At 45.3% G+C, this 19,028-nt stretch overlaps 1 protein-coding gene across 7 annotated transcripts in view; it reads right to left on the bottom strand.

Moving 5' to 3' along the window:
• Positions 1 to 13,804: 13,804 nt before the first annotated feature.
• Positions 13,805 to 19,028, bottom strand: part of DMD (dystrophin) — a 566,297-nt gene continuing 561,073 nt past the window's right edge. For 5 of the 7 annotated variants that reach the window (XM_054003155.1, XM_054003164.1, XM_054003180.1 and 2 more), the window contains one exon: positions 13,805 to 14,570. In XM_054003155.1, the coding sequence (XP_053859130.1) occupies positions 14,473 to 14,570 (98 nt within the window). In that variant the 3' untranslated portion in view covers positions 13,805 to 14,472. The remainder of the gene's footprint in view (positions 14,571 to 19,028) is intronic. The other 2 variants (XM_054003199.1, XM_054003206.1) reach the window with 1 other exon arrangement.

Here is a 19,028-nt window from a genome sequence, read left to right as displayed (position 1 = left end):
TCATCCCACTCTTCACATGCAAGACCACTGGTTTTCTTCTGCCCTGCAGCACAGCAGCCAGCGGGGAAAAAAAACAGGCACGCCTGAAGGTAATGGATTACGACCAGCGGTCATTGCTGTGTGTGTGTGCCAGGGCTCGTTTTATTCCCTGCTGTAGTCCCTCAAATTAACAGTGGTCTAGTTATTTACATTTGAAAATTGGATGATATGCTGGACTGCTATTTCTCTATTGACTCTGAGCCGCTAATACATTTGGAAATTGTCTGCCTGCTGCAGATAGGCACTGCCTGCTTGGAAACATTTGGAGTCCCTCTATCAGCATCGCAGAGGGAGACACAGAAAATAGGAAAGGACATCTGATTGTTTGCGCTTGCCTTCCCCCAGCGGTAACAGAACAACGTTTGTGTTTGATACATCCCCCTGCTGAGCACCAACAACCTGTGCTCTGCCTGCCTGCCTGCCTGAAGAAGGCAAATGCTGGCTGGCATTTCTGCCCCTTCCTTTTTTGAGCTGCAGAGGCTGGAACCAGCTCATCCAACCCCGTGTGCATCCAGAGGCACCACTTGCTGGGAAATTTGGGTGGTGCACGAGCTGCACCAGGGCCTGTGAGCCAGTGGGACCTTGCGCTGCCCTCAAAGCCCGAGGCCAATGCCAGCAGCAGAGAGAGTCCTGCTTCCCACCGTCCCTTCCTGCTGTGCCAGGGGTGCCTCACATCACTGCCCACTGGGTCAGCAGGGCAGGTCTCATCGTGGTGAGTTTCTGGGGTGGAAAGCAGAACAGGAGCTGCTTCCCCATGGGCTTGACAGCTGTAGGTGTCGGGGACAGAGGGGCTGAGAGCTGGCAGGGCTGGCTGGGTAGATTCCTGCTCTCCTGGGGTGTGCCAGCCAAAGGCGTGGGGGGACAGCAGGAGGCAGCAGGGGAGGGGGCAGAGCCCCCAGAACCTTTAGGGAGACAAAGAAACAAAAGACTTGCTGACAGAATGGAGAGGGGATAAAGCAGGGTAAAAGCCTTCTGGAAAAGGCAGGCAGCCAGGAGGAGCATGGCAGCAAGCAGCAGTGACTGGGGGTGCCAGGCTGTAGCTGAAGTGAAAACTGTAGCAGAAAGGTTTCTGCTCCTCTGTGAGCCACCACTTTTGAGGGAATGGTGTGCCACAAGCTGCCACAAGCTCACCTCTATGCAGGGCTGACACTGAATTAAGCTCTCATTTTCTCTCTCTCCTCTTCATCCTGGTTTTGCTGCCTCACAGACAAGACTCTTGTTGCTGCTTTGAGCAGGATGGTTGAGAATGTCTTCCTGCCTCCAGATGCCTGACACTTCTCTCCACTTCTGCCCCACTGGAATAAACCTTTCTGTGGTCCTTTTGGTCCTCAGCTCCTTCATCCCCTACAGTCATGGCCATGGTGGCTTGTGTCTGCCCCTGTCCCTGCTGTCTCCAGGGAAGCCACTGTTCCTTTGGCAGCAGAGTTGCTGTGCCATGCCCCTCAGGAGAGGCTGAGAAGGCTCCTGCCCTCCCTGTGGCACCCCAATGGCACCTTGTGGTGCTGGCAGAGGGGAAAGAAATTCTGGAGTGAGGACACCCCCAGAGCTCCCAGGACAGAGGGGGAGCTGGAGCGTGAGTAAGAAGCAGTCCCTGGAGCAGGTGGGAATGGGCTGGGATGGGGTGAATGAAGGATAGTTTGCAAATCAGTTGGAGCAGTTGGAGCAGCTTTAGGGGAGCCTATAGGAACTACTAAAGAATAAAGAACAGAAAATTTTTGGAAATCGGAGAGTATCAGGCTTTTTGCACAGCTGGCTAATATTTGAGGCAAATAGTTCCTTGTTACTTGCTTGTTGAAGAAAGAAAAGGCTTTTCTAGATCTGTTTTCCTCACTGGGATGTTGGAACCAGCACTCCAGCCAGGCAGCAGGAGCAATAAGCCCTGACTCCAGAGGACTGCCATTACAAGCTGGTGTGAGGGTACCACAGGCTGCAAGGTGTCAGGGGCTGCCCTTCCCCCTGGCTGGGCACCTCACTGAGCTGAAATGGAACAAAAAGCCACACAAGCAACCCAAATCGAGGACTTTCCAGCTGAAGCATCCTCGTGTCACCTCTCTGTGAGAGACAATCTCCTGTATGGGTAGTGAAGGTGCTCTACAGCCCTGGACACCCGGTCCCATGCCACCCCTGGGCAACCCCTCAGGTCAGCAAACCATGAGCAGCCCTCAGAGCTGCCCAAGGGCCCCTGGCAAATGCTGGCACATAATGAAACCCTTCACAGAAAATCAGAAGTAGTTTGCAAATGATTTTCCACTCAGTCAGGAGGCTGAAGCCATTACAAATCATGGCTGCTTTGACCGTGTCTCTTTTGAGCTGGAAGGCCATGGGTTAATAAAAGTTTGATTAGATATATATATTTCTATATAACCCCTGCTGCTTGCGGACACATCTGTGCCCCCAGCTGCTTTGCAGACTGCAGTGCAATCACCAAAGGGTAGCAAAGGCACTGGGCTGGCTGCAGAAGAGAAAGATTTGTTGTTTGCTTAGCTGTGACTGAAGAGAATATTCCCTGTGTGCAGGCAGGTTTGATTCCCATGTATGGCTGCATTTAGTCATGTACAGTTGCATTTTGTGTGCTCAGTCAGGGACTCACACTTCAGACTGGTATACAGCATACCTACACATATTAAATATTAACCGGGGGGAAGCAGAAATATTTTATGGCTATTTTGTTAGCTCCTACAGTTTCAGAGCTTCTCTTCTTCCCCCTCTCTCTCCCCCCCTTCCCCCCTCCACCCCCCACCCCCTTTCTCTCTCTCTTTCTTTCCTTTAGATTACAGGAGAAATGTCGAGCTCCAAGTGATTTGCTCCTTGTGTTGCTATTTGCTGCCTTTACTGGAGTGCAGCATAAAACCTGGGGTCTTTCTGCATGTAAGAACAACTGAAGCAAAACCCGTGACACTGTCAAGTGCTTAAAATTAAAATGCTGGTTTGTGCTTACAGAAATGATGTGCACTAGAGCTTAGCAGAGGGCTGTAGAGTTCAGGGAAGGATGGGGAAATCGCCTGTTAATGGATGACTGCCTTGGAAAACATCAGTTGCCTTGTGCTCCTGCCTCAGCCAGGAAAGCTCCACATGAGCCTTTCGTAAATTAAACTATTTCTGCCTTAAAGAGGCCTCTGCTGCAAGTATACTGCTGAACAAGGTGCCCCACAGCCTGTGCTACCTCGAAATTATCTTCTGAAACATCTGGAGCCATGTGTAAACCAAAACACCTCAACCAATGAGTTGCCCTCTTGCAACTTTTCTTCCCCTGTGCATCCTCCTTATCCCCCACTTCCACCATCAGGAAGAATGGATTTAGATTCCTCTGTGCAAATGCCTGGTCTGGCTCCAGGGATTCCCAAATTCTCATCTTTCTCAGGAAGTGGCCCCAGCCCTTCTGTGCCGTCTCCCTGAGGTGTGTCTGATAATTTTTAGGTATCTCTGCAGGGGGCTTCCCAAAGTTAAAGATGTGCTGGCACACAGGCACACCCCTCCAGCACCCACTGGAACACAATGGTATTCACCTCTTTTCTCTTTCCTGTCCTTAAATTCACACTACTTGGGAGGACAGAGACTGCAGTGAGCAAATATCCTGGTGCTGAGGGAAAAGCCCAGCCTGGGGGAAATGTGGGGTGGCTTTGCTTCGAGGCTGCTGTCCCCCTTGCACTTCTGCAAATTGTGAGTTGATATAACCCCTTCCTCAAAGCTGTCCTGAGGGCTGTAACTGCATCAATATTTCTGATAGCATCATGCACGTGTTCCTCCTAAGTAGGTTATCCTTCACGCTGCTCAGCTTCCAACCTGCTTGCTGCAATTTATCAGTGGGGAAAGATATTTTGGGAATGATCCCGTGTCTCTTCTCCATGTCAGAGGATAATGTGCTGCACATAATGGATCCAACCTGCAGGATTTCCCAGTCTCTTATGCAGTAATGGCACAAAAAAAAATGCATGCAGCTCTCTGTCCTCTCTAGATCTTATGGCTCTTTAAGTGACCATCCAGTTGACAGCACTGAGCGCTGCCTTTGGTGTTTGTTATACCCCAACAGCCCATTAAAGTGCTCAGCAGAGCCACCTGGAAACAAATGGGAGCTGCAGGACACCAGGACAGATGGACAGACACCACTGCTGTGCTCTGCACCGGAGCTGTGTCTGCCTGGGTGCTCTGGGGACATCATTTGTGACCTGGCAGAGGCACAGCTTGGTCACAGTGCCACTTTGTGCCTCACAGAAGAAATTTTATGGAGATGAGCCGATTCGGTGTCACACAACACTTGTTGTGACAGCACCAAGAAAGCCAGTGTGGGGTCAGGGGTGTGGGTGATGCTGCTGCTGCCAGCTCAGGACCACTGTTCCCACAGCTCCAGAGTGAAGGCAGAGGAGGCAACAGGGAGGGTGAAGAAAAAAGGAAAAGGAGTAAGACCAGGAGCATTAATTTCAATTGCTTTCTGTGGGTATTCTCAGCTCAGTCAGAGAGAAAGAGAAAGGTTTTCTAACCAGGCGAGAGCCTGGGAAGCAGTTGGAATAGAATGTAAATAATTCTCTAATCTATCTTGTTATTCACATTGTTTATAGATATGTTCTGCCTCTGTGCGTCATTCACTGCACACCAATGGTGTGAGATGTTTTTACTCTAAGATCAATGAAATTAGTCCTCTCGATGTTCTTTATATATAGAGCGGTGCATTTGAAATAAAGAGTTCATTTTCTTAGCCTTCTGATCTGGAGTTCTCTGTTCCCGTCCTGCTCAATGGCGTCATCTTTCCTTTTATAGGTGAGACTATGAGGTCCCCAGACTTTGGAAAAGCCAAATTTAGGAGGCATCATTAATATAGGTTAAAACTCCTGCCCCAGAAGGAAGGGGCAAGGTTTCTCAATGCCAGAAACCTCACAATGCACAGACACTAGAGGCCCCCCCATCATTCCACACAGACTATCCTTTAAAGTGTTATAGGGAAGGGCAGAAGAGCCCTAGGCACATGGAGGCTCTGGAATGTGGCATGGGAAAGATGAGGGAAGTGAGGGCCTTTCCACTGAGCCTTCCCTGGTCCACAGCATCTTTTGGGATGACTCACTTCTGTGCTGTTCTTTTCTTAAATAACTCAAATCAGTGCAAAGAGGGTGAGGAAGAAGAAGGTGGCTCCTGACCAGCCCTGACCCCACCAAAAGGCTACTCTGGTGTATACATTCCTGAGGGGTGAAGCATGTGCATGGCCCTCTCTGGGAAAGACAGCTGCAGCCAGGTCACCCAGGTGACTCCCAGGAAGAAAAGAAACTGTAAGAACTAAAGGCAAGATCCCAACCAGCAATGCTGTCACCTGGCCTGCCAGGAAGCTGTGGGGCAATGAGTGTCTTTGTTTATGAAACCCCTGCCTCAACAGGCATCCCAGTGCTCTTCTCCTTCTCTGGGATGCTGGAAGGCTGTGCCACGCTCAGCTGGCTCTCCTTGGCAGTTTAGTGCTTTGTGACTGAAGGCAAAAGGAAAAAGGTCAAATAATTTGTATAAATGGAAGTCAGGAAAGTTATTTTGCAGGTGCTAGGCAAGGATCAGAGTTCTGGAATCATATACAGAGCCTAGTTGGAGAAAAACTCTGTGCACAGGAGCTGAGAAAATGTCACCTTTTCCATGGAAATGGAATCCTTCCGTTGGGGTTGGGGGGAATGGGTGGGAAGGCCACCCGAGCACAACAGTCAACAGTCTGGAAAATACTATACCCAGTAGTGCATGCAATAATGAAACAGCTTCCTTAGCAATACCTGATGTGAGCTACTTCATGGCTGTGATTTCTTTTTTCATACAAAAGCAAAAAAATATCCTTTTATGGCAGGAGAAATCAGAAGTGTCTCGCAGCCTGCTGCTAAAGGAGTTTTCCTCTAAACTATGAAACCATCACTATTACTTTTTCACAGGTAATTACTCACTGCAGTTAATTTGGAGCCATATTCAAAGTGAAATGGAGATATCCTGCGTTGCCCTTTCCCCCTCAGTCTGCCTTGGCATCATTATCATTCCCTGCCCTTGTGCCTGTAGCAGCAGCCAGTGCCATCCCCAGTACCCCGAGCACACGAGAGCTGCTGATGCCTGACATTTACCCAGCTGGGCTTGTCACCATGGGCTTTACCTGCTGGGGATCACACCTCTCTAAGCCCCTCAGTGCTGAGTGTAGGTAAGCAGCAAAATGTGTTTAGTGCCTGAATTCCTCAGTAACATACTTCAGGTTTGGCTGCTAGGTCTGCAGTTAGCAGGTATCCACAAGTACTGTGGATAATGACTTTGTGGGTTTATCTCTTTAAAAAGAAAAATTAAAAATAAAAATAAAAATAAAAATAAAAATAAAAATAAAAATAAAAATAAAAATATGGCCACTTGAGTGAATTGCCTGCACAGGACATGAGCCGTGCAGTTTGCAGCCACCTTTGGAAGCAGAGTCCTTTGGGCTGCCTTTGGCAGTCACGGTTCACAGGGGGGTTATGCAGCCTCATTGGTCATGTGGGCCAAAACAAATTCCAGCAGCAAGCAAGATGACAACCCCTGCCTTATTAAAAACAAACAAACAACCCAACCAAAAAACCCCCAAACTCATCAAAGACACAAAACAACGAAAATATCCACCTATACAATCAAAGGAGAACCAGCATACCTTCCTACAGAGACTGTAATCACCTGCAACAGTACATTAAAAAAAGAAGGAATTTCTCCCTGGAAGTCTTCAGTGTTAGAGACCTTGAGAGTAAGATAAGACAGAAAATCAAGCCCAAGGTTATGAGGGAGGAATGGGACCCCAGGCTTACATGTTCTAAAGTGTACAGGGAGCAAGGGGAGAGCCCAGCAGGAATGGGAGATGGGCACCGGAGGGGCAGAGCTGCTCTGTAAGTAAAGCTATGTATTAGAAGTGGCACAAAGGAAAATGTTAATGAAGCACGAAAAAATGAGACTCAGTAGGGAAATTAGTGGAGGGGAATAAAAACCTCAGCAGGAGGAAAAGCAACACGGAGTGTTAAGCAAATGAATTGCACTGGAAGGGATCCCTGGATCAGGTTTGTGGTGAGATGCTGTTCATGGGGTTTGTTAAAAACATGAGGGGAGAGGGGGTAATGAGGCTGTGGTGAGCACAGCCCTGCAATGTTGGCCACGTGATGGAGAGCTCTGGGTGGCTTCAGTCATGGGGAATTTTGGCAGGAGCCTGTGCCAGAGTGGGGTGGGAATGGGACATCCTTGTCACTGAGGGATGGAGGTTGGTGGGAGTGGGGTTGGTGCTGTGGGCTAAGGCGAGGCCTGGGACACTGTTCTGCTGCCCACGAGGACAGTGTGGGATGAGGGTGGAAGTGAGGTTGGGGACAGGGACAGGCAGCCAGGGTGGGAGAGGGAAGTGCCTGATGGTGATGGTACAGCCAGGGCTGCCTTCAGTTGTCCAGCACTGCAGGGGACTGTGTGCAGCCAGGCCAGGACATCAGAAGCAAAAAATGGGTGACTACAAAGTAAAAGTCAAGATATTTTTGTTGGGAGACATAGAGTATCCTAAGGATTAGAGAACTTTTAAAGGAATCCTTATATACTGAAAAAAGTGTTTGTGGGGGAGACCCGCATGTTCCATTTTCACAGCATCTGATAAAAGCCTACAGTACTGCAGCTTTGCAGTATGAAAATAAGAAACTCTGGGGCATCATATGAGTACCTGCAGCTAAAAGACCTAGAGATGCAAATGGTCTTTTCCTTTCATGTACTGTTTCGACTTATAATTTTTTCTTATTGTAGAAGAGGAAGCTGACAAAAACAGGTAGAAAAAAACACATGCATGGTAAGTCATTGAAAGGTGTGTCTGCCTGCAAGGTCTTGCTGAAGAAAGGCTTTGAGCTTATCAGTGAGGTTAAAAAAAAAGCGGGGGGGAAGAAAAGATGAAAGAAGCTAAGTTATAGGCTTGATACCTTTTATTATCTTCTGCCAGGGCTGGAAGACCATGCCAACTCTGCCAGGTGTTTCAGAAGAATAACAAAAGCAGACATTAGATTGAGCCAATGTGCTTACAGCCACTTCCTTAGGAATCAAAATTCCTGAAGGAACTTCAGCAACTGCTTCATAAAATACTGCTCTGCTGCTGCAAAACACAGGCTGTTATAATTTAACATAAAGCTGAATTAATGCACATTGTCAAGCTTTATCTATTTTGACACAAATGATTCCAGTTAATTTTTTTTTAAATTAAATGTAGTTCACAGGCTCAGCAGAGCAAAGGGCTTGTGTGAGCATGTCTGGGGATGTGTGTGTGTTCATGATTGTGCACACACACACAAGGAAGTCTTGTGTTTCATGCCTCTGTCTGTCTGTGGGCATACTGCTATGTATTCATGTATCTAGCATTTATTCTAGCATACCTAATATTTTCCAATTTCTAATCACATATTTGTTGTTGGTAGGAAAAACCCCAGTAGTTTCATGTCTTATCATCTGCAGCTGGTTGCAGCCTTTATCTAAACATTCACTGTGGGATGCAGCAGGGAATTATATTGGCAACTGCCATTAATCTTCTGTGCAAAAAGAAGCATCTCCTACATCAGTGTTAGAATAAACCCATTTGTCTGGTGAATGAGGCACAACTAAAAAGTACCCTGATGCAGAAGCAAAAATCCTCTCATGATGATACTTTTGATGATGTACTAGCCCACGCGAGGCCATGAGGAAGGGCATCATTAGTGCAAACTAAACAGCAAGGAGTTAGAACTGTTTTAATTGAACAATTTTTGTCTTATTTTGGGGCATGGTACCTGGTCTGATATAGCTCTAACCTCACACTGTGTCGCAACACCACCAGTGTATAAAAATTCCCTTGTGTAAATCTCCCTGTACGCACAACACCTGACTTCTGCTCCTCCAAACACTTTGGGGTTCCACTCTGCCTCTTTTGTCCCCTGAATGACCATGCAAGGCCTGACCTGGTGTGGTCCAGGTGTGGTCCCTGACTGCCGCGCTCCCCAGCCAGACCACGCTGCCCCACGGGTCAGCTGCTCAGCTGTTGGCTGGCTGCCTCCAAGTCTGAGGAGAAAGAGCACAGCTCTGGGGGTGAGCAGGGACGTGGCTCTCTCCCTTACACACAGCAGAGTGGTGGCAGTGAGCTGCAGCAGCTGGGAGATGTGGAGATGCTGGTGGCAGCTTCACGGCACACAGGCAGGAAGAAGCGAGAAGATACGTGTGCTGGGAACCAAGCCATCTTCTACAGCCTCATGGACCTATAACTGATGGATTTTCTAAACTTGTCCTTGACTTTATGTAATAATGTGTTCTTAAAGACTCTCATCTTATTTAGTATTGTTGATAATGGTCTGAAAGAGATTATACCTCCAAAATGGCACTCCATGTTGTTGGTTTGGGTCATCAAGTAGGGCATGTGTGAAGGAAACAAATAAAGGAATGCTGAGTGAATTAACATAATTTCTTGGTTTCCTATTATAGAAATATATGTATATAATTATCGCTTTTTTTCTAATACTTGCTGCAAATTTAGACATACCAATAGGTTGGTGTGACGATGCTGTTATTCCTGGAGATTATTTTTTTTTGAGAAAAAAACCTCTTCCATTCAGCAAGAAAGACAATAAAATACTGTTGTTTTTTTCTTTTCCTGTATCTGTGCATGTGTGCATAGAGGGGCGTTAGAGAGAGTGGAAGAGGAAAGGCTTACAAGGAGTGGGTTGCTTATGTCAGCAAATAGGGAGAACTTGCTTGGACTCAGCTTTTTACAAGCATGTGCCAGCTATTAAATAAATGGCATATCCATTGTAATGCTCAGAAAATAACAACAAAAAAGAAGACTTTACATCTGGTGAACAATTGCCAAACTGACTAATATGAGCCTTGGGTTGGCAAGCAGTAGGGCTTTAGGCAATAGGCTGAAATAGCCCCTTGTATTTGTGAAGTCCCACAGTTCACTTCTACAGCTCCAAGATTTCCTTAACTCTCATCCCTCCCTTAACCACAGGTGATTTTATACCAAGTTTTTGGCACTATGAGCTACTACTTATTTGCTGCAGTCATATACCTCAGCTGCCGAGCAGCATTATCAGCTTATGGGGTTCATGTATGGAAATGTTATACTTTGGTTGGTCTCAACAGGCCCATTTTTCTTGCACAGATTTATGGCACTTTCTAGTGAGTTGATATGCTTGCTCAGAGCCGAAACAAATTCCTGGTGAGCCTGAGTCAAGAAGAGGAAGATTTATTGTTTTTCAGCCTGACTGCACACATGTGCCCAGAGGCCGCCAGGGTGGGTCACAGCCAGTGAAGTGCCCAAGCTGCCTGGGCTGGGGCTGGGCCCCAGGTGGGTCCTGCTGCTCCTGCACCTTTGCAGGGGGTGAAGATCCCATCCATGCAGCGTGTCAGAACTTCAGTCCCACCCCGCACAAAGCTGGTAGCTGTCCTTCAGTGCAGGGCACCCTGGTGCAAAAGTGCCTGTATGGAGCATCACAGTAGCTTGGCAGCTGCCACTGGGCAAGGAGGGCAGGCAGCTCTTGCTGGCTGCATGGGGTGGGTTTGGAAGCATTTGTGCTTCATGCAGCACTCCAGGCACTGTGCCTGCTACATGTATCCAGCCCAGCAAGGCCGGGGATGCTCTGCTGCATGATCCACCATGGAGTGAATCACACACCCTGGCAGCTGCAGACCTTTCATGCATCCTGCACACAATTGCTTTCCCTCTTTTTCCCCATCCTAGCTGAAAGGACACTGGTGTTTTTTCCACTCAGCTTAGCTGTTCCCCTCCCTGGTTTCTCCTGCCCCATCACTGCAGCAGAGCAGAGCTGCCCACACAGCCCCATGGGGCTGGCAGGGTGTGCTGGGCTCCTGAAGTGCAGCAGCAAGCCCAGGGCTGGGCTGGGCAGCACTCCCTGGCTGAGTGGTGGCGAGCAGGGGCTGTGCAGCAGGTGACCTGCGTGTGCTGCCCTGAGCTGTGTGATACCGTGCTGGGCAGTGGGGAGCAGAGGAGACCTGTGGCCTCATTGAGAAGGGAACCTCCAACCCCCCCAGTGCTGCTGACCTGACTAGCAGGGCCTCAGGATTTCTATCTATCTATCTATCTATCTATCTATCTATCTATCTATCTATCTATCTATTGAAAAGGTAGAGCAAAGACTGAGAAGTCCAGGAGTAAATGGCAGCACACTAACAAGGCAGACAAAATCAAAGAGAACTAATTTTCCCCTCTGCCCAGAGAGCAAAGGAAACACACTGACCAGTCCTGAAGGAGGATATTTTGCTGAACATACATAAGGAAAACATTCCTAAGAGCCACTCAGGAGCACTAGGTTTGATTGATGGCATGTCAGGAGTCGTAAATCATGGGGTCACAGATGTGGGGGAATGAGTGGAGCTATCCTCCCTTCTTGCTTAATTGAATTCAACAGAGCCATCACGGGGGGCTGCTGTGCTTTGTGGATTGTACAGTCTTCAGGGAAGACTTCAGTACAGCAAAGCACACACTGATTGACTTGTGTAGGAGTGAATCCAGAGTAACTCCAGTCTGGGAGAGTAGATGTGGGATGTGTACTTATTTCCTCAAGTGAATGAAATGAGGAAATTCCCACCTTCTCCTTCACTGTATTATCAAAGTCATAGGCAAACATATGCTGGTTTTGCCTTTGTATTTTACTATTTTTCATCAATTATTTCTACCACCAAAAGGTAGCTCAAAGGCAGCATCCTGACACAGCTGAGTGGAGTCTGGGCATCAAAGCCTACTCATTTCCTAGATAAGGGAGATGTGTGATCAGCCTCTCTGATGGGAACACACACTTCCCAAAGCCCCAAAGAAGGTTTTCCTAACATTATGCCTGGTGGCAAGGAGACTATCAAGTGTTGGACTGAATCATTCTGGTCTGAAGGTCCTGTCAGGGATGAGGCAGGAAGCCTGCCTGACAAATCCCCAAAAGCTTGGGGAGCACAGGAGGTTCACAACTTCAGCAGGGGAGAAAACCCCAAACCAGGGGAGGCATGGGGTGATGCCAGCAGGGAGTTTGGCCAGTGCAGTGTGGCAGGGATTGTTGGGGAGATGTGCTGGGTGAGTGCTGAACCGGCACAAAAACTCCTGCAGCTTTTATATAACATAATTGCGTGCTTTATTGATATACACAGTAAAGCAGTATATAATACAATAGTAAGGCATATATTTGGTGAAATTTGGTATGTTGTGAAAAAATGCAGTAAACCAGAAGTTTATAAAAATAATTAGTAAATGTTACAGTGTTGGTGTTAAAACACAATATATTATGATATCCAAGTAATAAACCATACTGAGTAACAATGAAATAACATGCCATATGGTATTTATGTATTCAACTACACTGATTATGTTTTACAGTTTAATACTTTGTCATTATAAGGAATATGAAATAATTCCCAAATTATGCTTAAAAAAGCAGCAATAAAGCTTTCAACTTTTTAAATACTTTTTGACAGACTCACTCCAAAACTAAGATCTAGAAAGTAAAACAAACAAAACAAAACCCTGATGAAAACAATCGTGCAATCTGTTTTTCCTCCATAATTTTTCTGAAGAGAAGGTTTAATGTATAAGGGGGGAGAAAAAAGAAAATCTCTTTCTCAAATTGCAATTTAAACCTTCTGATAAAAAAGGACATGAGAAATAGTGAGGGTTTCTATTGTAATAAAGTGTTAAAAAGCTCCTTATTAGGAAAGCAGAGGTTTGGGGGGGGGGGTTGTACTTTTTTTTGTAAATTATTAACGTTGCTATTACTTACACAATGAGACCTGGTCACACAATGGGCACGTGGTGATGATGTAACATTGTCATATGTAATTGTCAGGAACACCACAAAACCAAAGTGAGGTAGAAATAGCATGACTAGCCATGGTCAATGTTAACTAGCATTCAAAATAAAATCTTTCCCAAGTTTAATTACACTTCATACAAGAAGAGGTAACAGATTTTTTTACTCTTGCAATATAAAGTCAGATGGTTGTGTTTCTATGTATTTTATGGTAAAATTAAAAGCTGGTTAAGAAAATGAAGTGGTAAAGCTTTTGCTGAGAGCACCTCATACCCAAACCTCTCTCTCACAGAGCTGCAGTCAAGCTGGCTAATCTGTTTCTCTATCAGCTCCTCTCTTTCTCACGTTATTGTTAATTGTGCAGGGGATTACTTGTACAGAGAAATGGAGAAGGAGAAAGGACCAGGGTCTTTGTTTTGGTGATAAATACTCATGGAGCAGTGTAACTACCTTCACCTGATCACCATTTGAGGCAAGAACAGCAGTAACTCTTCCACAGCCTTTCCCAAAGGCGGCTTGCAGCACCACAGCTCCTTGGGACCGGCTGCTGCAGCAGGATGAGACAGGACAGTGGGAAGCTCTGGGTTCCTCTTCCAGAGGGTCAAGGATCTCCGTGCTCATTACCAGCACTGGGAGCTGGACAGAGCTCTCTGGGTACCCTACTTTGTGCTTTGGGTCAGAAGCCAACCCCACAGGGGGCTGGGGGGAGCATCTCCCTCTTTTCTCTCCTCTGCAGCAAAGATGACAGTGGGGGGAGAACTGTCCCCACACCTGCTGAGCCCCAGGGTTCAAACCAGTAAGGGCAATGTCTGTGTTCCTTTACTAAAAGTATCCAGGAATTTAGTCAGCAGAGGAAACAGGCACACAGGATGGTCGTTAACTTCTTTCCTTTCCTTCTTTCTTCTGAGTTTTTTTTTTAATTGATTTTTTTTTGCAGGCTCTGTCATATAATGTGCTCTTTCATTTAATTATTGCAAACTAGCTGTGTAATTGCTAGTTGCTGTCCAAAACCAGGACAGTAAGTCATGTAATTCTTAATTTTATTGGAAAGATAAAAGGTAATTACCTTCATTGGAAGTTCAGGTTTTTTGGTTATTTTTTCTAAGCCAGCCCTAGTCAGACAAAACCAATGAGAAATATAAGGTGGCCATTCTGTTATCATTGCAGGAAATACTTTCATTTTTTTTTCTTTTGGATAGGCAAGGAAAAGAACACAGGACATGAATCTCTCTGATACTGTTACAGAGCTGAAATGATACTAAACAAATGCACTGCCTCAGTAGATTTTTTTGTGGTTTTTTTTTAAGGGGGTTTCTATAAACAATTATTTTTATAAAGCACACTTTAGTTTACAATCTTTCATTATAACTGTTATAAATTTTTTTTAAACAACCCGAAATGCGTTCCATATAAAGAAATGGCAAGTTATTTAGCTATCAAGATTTTACATGTAGTTCTCTTATAATTTTTGTACAATTGCATAGACGTGTAAAACCTGCCATTGTTAACAAAACAGTAACAGACTTAGGAAACTACTGAAATCTACAGTATAGTACCACTACCCTTCACAAAAATATAGATTTGTTTTCTTGTAAACTCTTACAGTCTAATCCTCTTTGTAGTATGAATATTATAAAAACCATGCGGAACGCCTGAAGTTGTAAAACACATCTTGCTATTCTAACACCTTGTCGTCGGTCATCACGGTCACCAAGGTTTCCATCGCTCTTCCCAGGTCATCTGCCATGTGGAAAAGGCTCCCTACATTGTGGCCTGAAAAAGAAAGTCAAAGAGGAAATTAAACAAAGAGGACATGGTAGCATGTGGATAGGAAAACGTCACAGATCCGTCGTTCTCCGTGTGCCGCTCGCCGCCATCCCCAGAGGAGACTTCCAGAAATCTCCTGGATGAGTCCAACAGGTTGTCATTAGCAAAAGCTGCCAGGTTTGTACAGCATTTAACAGCAACACTGGCTTGAATAGCTATGGCAAACCAGCCTGCAAATAAGTCATCTCCCCCCCAGTGATGGAGCTTCATCATTATCAATGTTCACCAAAAGCAACAGTTAAGTCCACTGACATCACAGAAGAGTTTCTGACTGATGCTGCAAAGTGTTTGAACATCCAATGTTCTATCAAGGAAAAAAAGAGAAACAAACAAATCAGCAGTAATTAACTAAATCTGTAAAGCCAAGAGGTCTCAGCAGAATACCTGCAAAGATAGATATAATGAGGACCAAACAAAGCCACTCATTTAATTCATTTTTAAAATATCCTTTCCTTTTTGGAGAGCAGTCCAGCACAAACAAAGATGCCACAATTACCAGCTTACTACTATGCAGGTGTTCACTTGTGCATTTCCCTTCACCCATAACCATTCCGAAGTCCTAAGATGGTATAACCACAACCTCCCAAACAGAAGTGATGAATAAACACACAGTACCATTCTGGAAATGAAACTTGCTACTTCTCACACTCATGTCACCAGTGCAGCAAATGGTGATGGGTGGTAAGAAAGGGCTTCATCACAATTAAAGACCAAATAAACTCAAGGATGGGGAGACTGAATTGCCAAAAATTGCCATTTTAGCCCCTGGCATGCCTTGTCTGCTCTCCCACTGCTGTTCAGGAAAGCGTCTCTCTCCTGCAAGTCCTGTGTGAGATTTCAGACCTGTATGACTGTCTCAAATGCCCTCTGGCACCTCAAATGACAGAGACATCATGGTTTAAACAGCTTCACCTTACCTGACTCTCCCTCCTGAAAAAATATGACTGAAGAGGGAACATGACCGAGATCTAGCCACCGTACAAAATAAGCATCCAAACCAAGGACTGAGTGTTCAAGATTTTCTTGCAAGGACAAGAAGGAATAAGCAGACAGAAGGTCTTAAACCAAGCAGAAGGAAATTATACTCCACACAGCACATAACTGTATTACTGAACTCATCGCCACAGGCTGATGTTGAGGCCAAACACATAAATGAGTTAAAAGAGGAGTTAGAAAATAATCGCTGAAGAAAGATTTATTTAGAAGCAAAAAAGTGCATGTGATCTCCAACTCAAGAAGTCTCCATGCTGCAGAGTGCCAGCAACTGAACATTTATAAGTGAAGTATTACTCAATAAAATTTCATGTCACCCTGGCCTGAGGGGGTTTGATTTACTCTCTGGGAGCACTTGTGATAGAATATTTATCTGGAAAAACACACAAAGTGCAATCCCATCTGCCCACAACTGTGGTTCTCAGAAATGCTTTGCATTAGTCTGGATGCTGAGTCCTCACCATGGTCCTTGAGGAAGGAACACCTAAATAAGGGAAGGACACGACCAGGACATCCAGGATACACCTTTCATTCAGTCCCTACCTGTAACATGCTGGAGCCTGACTGACCATTGCGCACCTACACAGTGGCTTCCCCTGCTGACACAACTGGAGCAGGAATGAACCTTCCCTGTGGGGAAAATCAGACTCACCATCCTCCTCCCAGTGTTTGTATATTGTGGTAGTCATGCACTGTAGACATTCCTACAGTAAGTAAGAACCTGGAGTGATCTCAGTTCAGCAGCTTTTATGGAATAGAAAAAAATTACCTTAGAACTATTCAGAGAACCATAGAATGGTTTGGGTTGGAAGGATCTTAGCAACCATCTAGTTCTAACCTCCCTGCCCTGTGCAGGAATGCCACTCACAAGACCTGACTGCTCGGGACCCCATCCAACCTGGCCTCAAACACTTCCAGGGGTGGGGCATCCACAACTCTGGGCAACCTGTGCCAGTGTCTCACCACCCTCAGTTAAGAATTGCTTTCTAACATCTGGTCTACCTGCTCTTTTCCAGTTTAAAAACACTGCCTGTTCTCCTATCACTATCTGCCCACATGGAAGTCCCTCTCCCTCCCTTTTATAAACCCCCTTACGGTACTGAAATGTCTCTCCAAAGCCTCTTCTCCATGCTGAGCAACCTCAGGAGCTTTTTTCTTCTGGGGAACTACTACCACTCTCTACATTCAAATACTAGGTTTTTTAAGATTGTTAGAGTTCTTTTTTTAATTTAGCATTGATGATACAAAACTAAGCTGAATCTAAACAAGAACTATTCAAGAAGCTGCCCATTAGACAGTAAGCTGTGCTGTGACTCAGCTTGCCAGACAGGAATACAAAAAAATACTTGGTTCTGGTATCTGGTATCTGGTGACAGTTTGCTAACTGCACTAATGTGCAAAGAAACAGATGCATCAATCAGCAGTTTCATCCATACATCATAAATGTATAGCCATCCTATTCATCTGAAGCAAAACCTTGTAATTTCCTCATCAGCATGACAAGTAATTGCGTATGAAAGATTCCTGCCAAGTTTTGGTCAAAACATAGTTTATTTTAAAGTAAATGTATCCTACCACATTTATTTTAGCTGTAAGGGATAATCTCTGTCACTGGCATCACACAGACTGAGATCAATCCAGCAACTTATACCATCACAAATGAAAATCTGACAAAGCCATATGAAATGAAGAACATATGGGAGATGCTGGTGCAAACCAGCTGAGCTGCTGAGCTGCTCTACTCACCTGAAACTCTGACTGAACTCCATGATTTTATGGGAACACTCCCCTCCGGTAAAACCAGAGCAATGCTGTGACTGGGTAGTCAGCTGTGAGAGGCTGCCTGTGGGGTGATGGGCTCACATTCAGATCTGCTGTGATCTGTTGTTTCTAGAAAACTCCAGGGCTCTTCAGGATTTCAATATTGCTCATTCCCAGGAAGACTGATCACCCTTTTGTAGGCTTAGAACAACCCAGACTGCTAAACTGTATCCTTAGAAATTAATACTATTTTGTTCTGTTAAAAAAGAGCTAGGTCTAGAAAGAGTAACTTCAACCAAAACCACACACACAAAACCTTTCAGACGCATGCCACAGTAGGTATAAACTGTTACATTGTTCAGGCAATTAGAAGTCCTTATGGATCCATGAATCCCTAGGTACTTTTTAATATTTAAAAATTACAGAAATGTCCAATAGCACTTTTTTTCTTTGCCTGTTAATTGATATAATATTTTTAAAATAACCATGCTTTGAATCTGATTTCCCTCCTCAAAAGCTGCCCAGATGGATGCTGCAGTGATTAAGGAGATACAGCTCCCTCTCCCTTACAACATCCACACTCCCCCTCCAGCTCAGGTCTTAATTTCCTCTGCTAAAACTGAACACTTGTGTCTTCTCCAGAGCCATCTGAGGTTAGAGCTCAGAATATGACCACAAAGCACTGCTGACTGCAGTTTGTGCTGACAGCTGGACTGTAAATGCAGCAGCAGCAGGGGGACCATGGTCTCCAGGACAGCCCTGGGATGGCAGGACAGGCCAGAGGAGCAGGTGGTGGCTGTGCTTCAGCCACACAACTGGCAGACCCTCAGCTGGGTGTCACTGCACTGCCAGCAGGATTTTTGCTTCTCCTGGACATGGGAATAATAGCCAGGTCAATTGAGACTGCAAAGAGCTGAGAACAAAGGACATGATGATTTCCTGGTACTGTATGTGCAATGAGTGCACCCCCTTCTGTCATGTCTGTACCTAAATTAGTGTTTAAGTTCACTGCTTCCACAGGGCTCTGCTGCTGCCACTGAATGCTGCTCACATGCCCTCTCTAGTACTGAAAATGTACTACTGAAATGTAGGACATTGACATTTTTAATTAAGAAGCAAATGAGAGAAATACTGTCTTAAAAGCACTTAGAAAAATAAAAATCTGAACTTTCCATTATTATTCATATTTCTAAAGTAATGCTATCAAAGAAGGCATTAATTTCATTCTTCTTTTTTTTTAACATTAAAACTGAGAAAGTCTTAGCCATGCTTGAGGCATTGAAAGGTTGAAAAATGCTGCTATGTAAGAAAAAAACTAGTAGACACTTTGAAATGCAGCAATAAAGCTCAAAATGGACATGGACAGTCTAAAATCCACAGCTGCCATTTGCTTGGGAAGCAGAAGACACCTATTTCTGCAGACACTAACTACCTCACTTCTGGTCACTTCTGAATGATGTGTTTCACATCTGCTGAATTTGCTTCAGAGACTCTAATGGAATCAAGGCCCACGGGTGTGGGCACAGTAACAGAATACTGATTTTATACTACAGCTTGTCAGAAAAATAAATGTGGAAGATTCAGACTTGAAAGAGTGGACGGAAAGTAAATTGAGAAATCCCAACACAATACAGGGCCTTTTCTAGCAGA

This window comes from Vidua macroura, chromosome 2 (genome assembly GCF_024509145.1).
Source record: "Vidua macroura isolate BioBank_ID:100142 chromosome 2, ASM2450914v1, whole genome shotgun sequence".
Classification (NCBI taxonomy): domain Eukaryota; kingdom Metazoa; phylum Chordata; class Aves; order Passeriformes; family Viduidae; genus Vidua; species Vidua macroura.
This window is presented reverse-complemented; position numbering and strand designations above follow the sequence as displayed.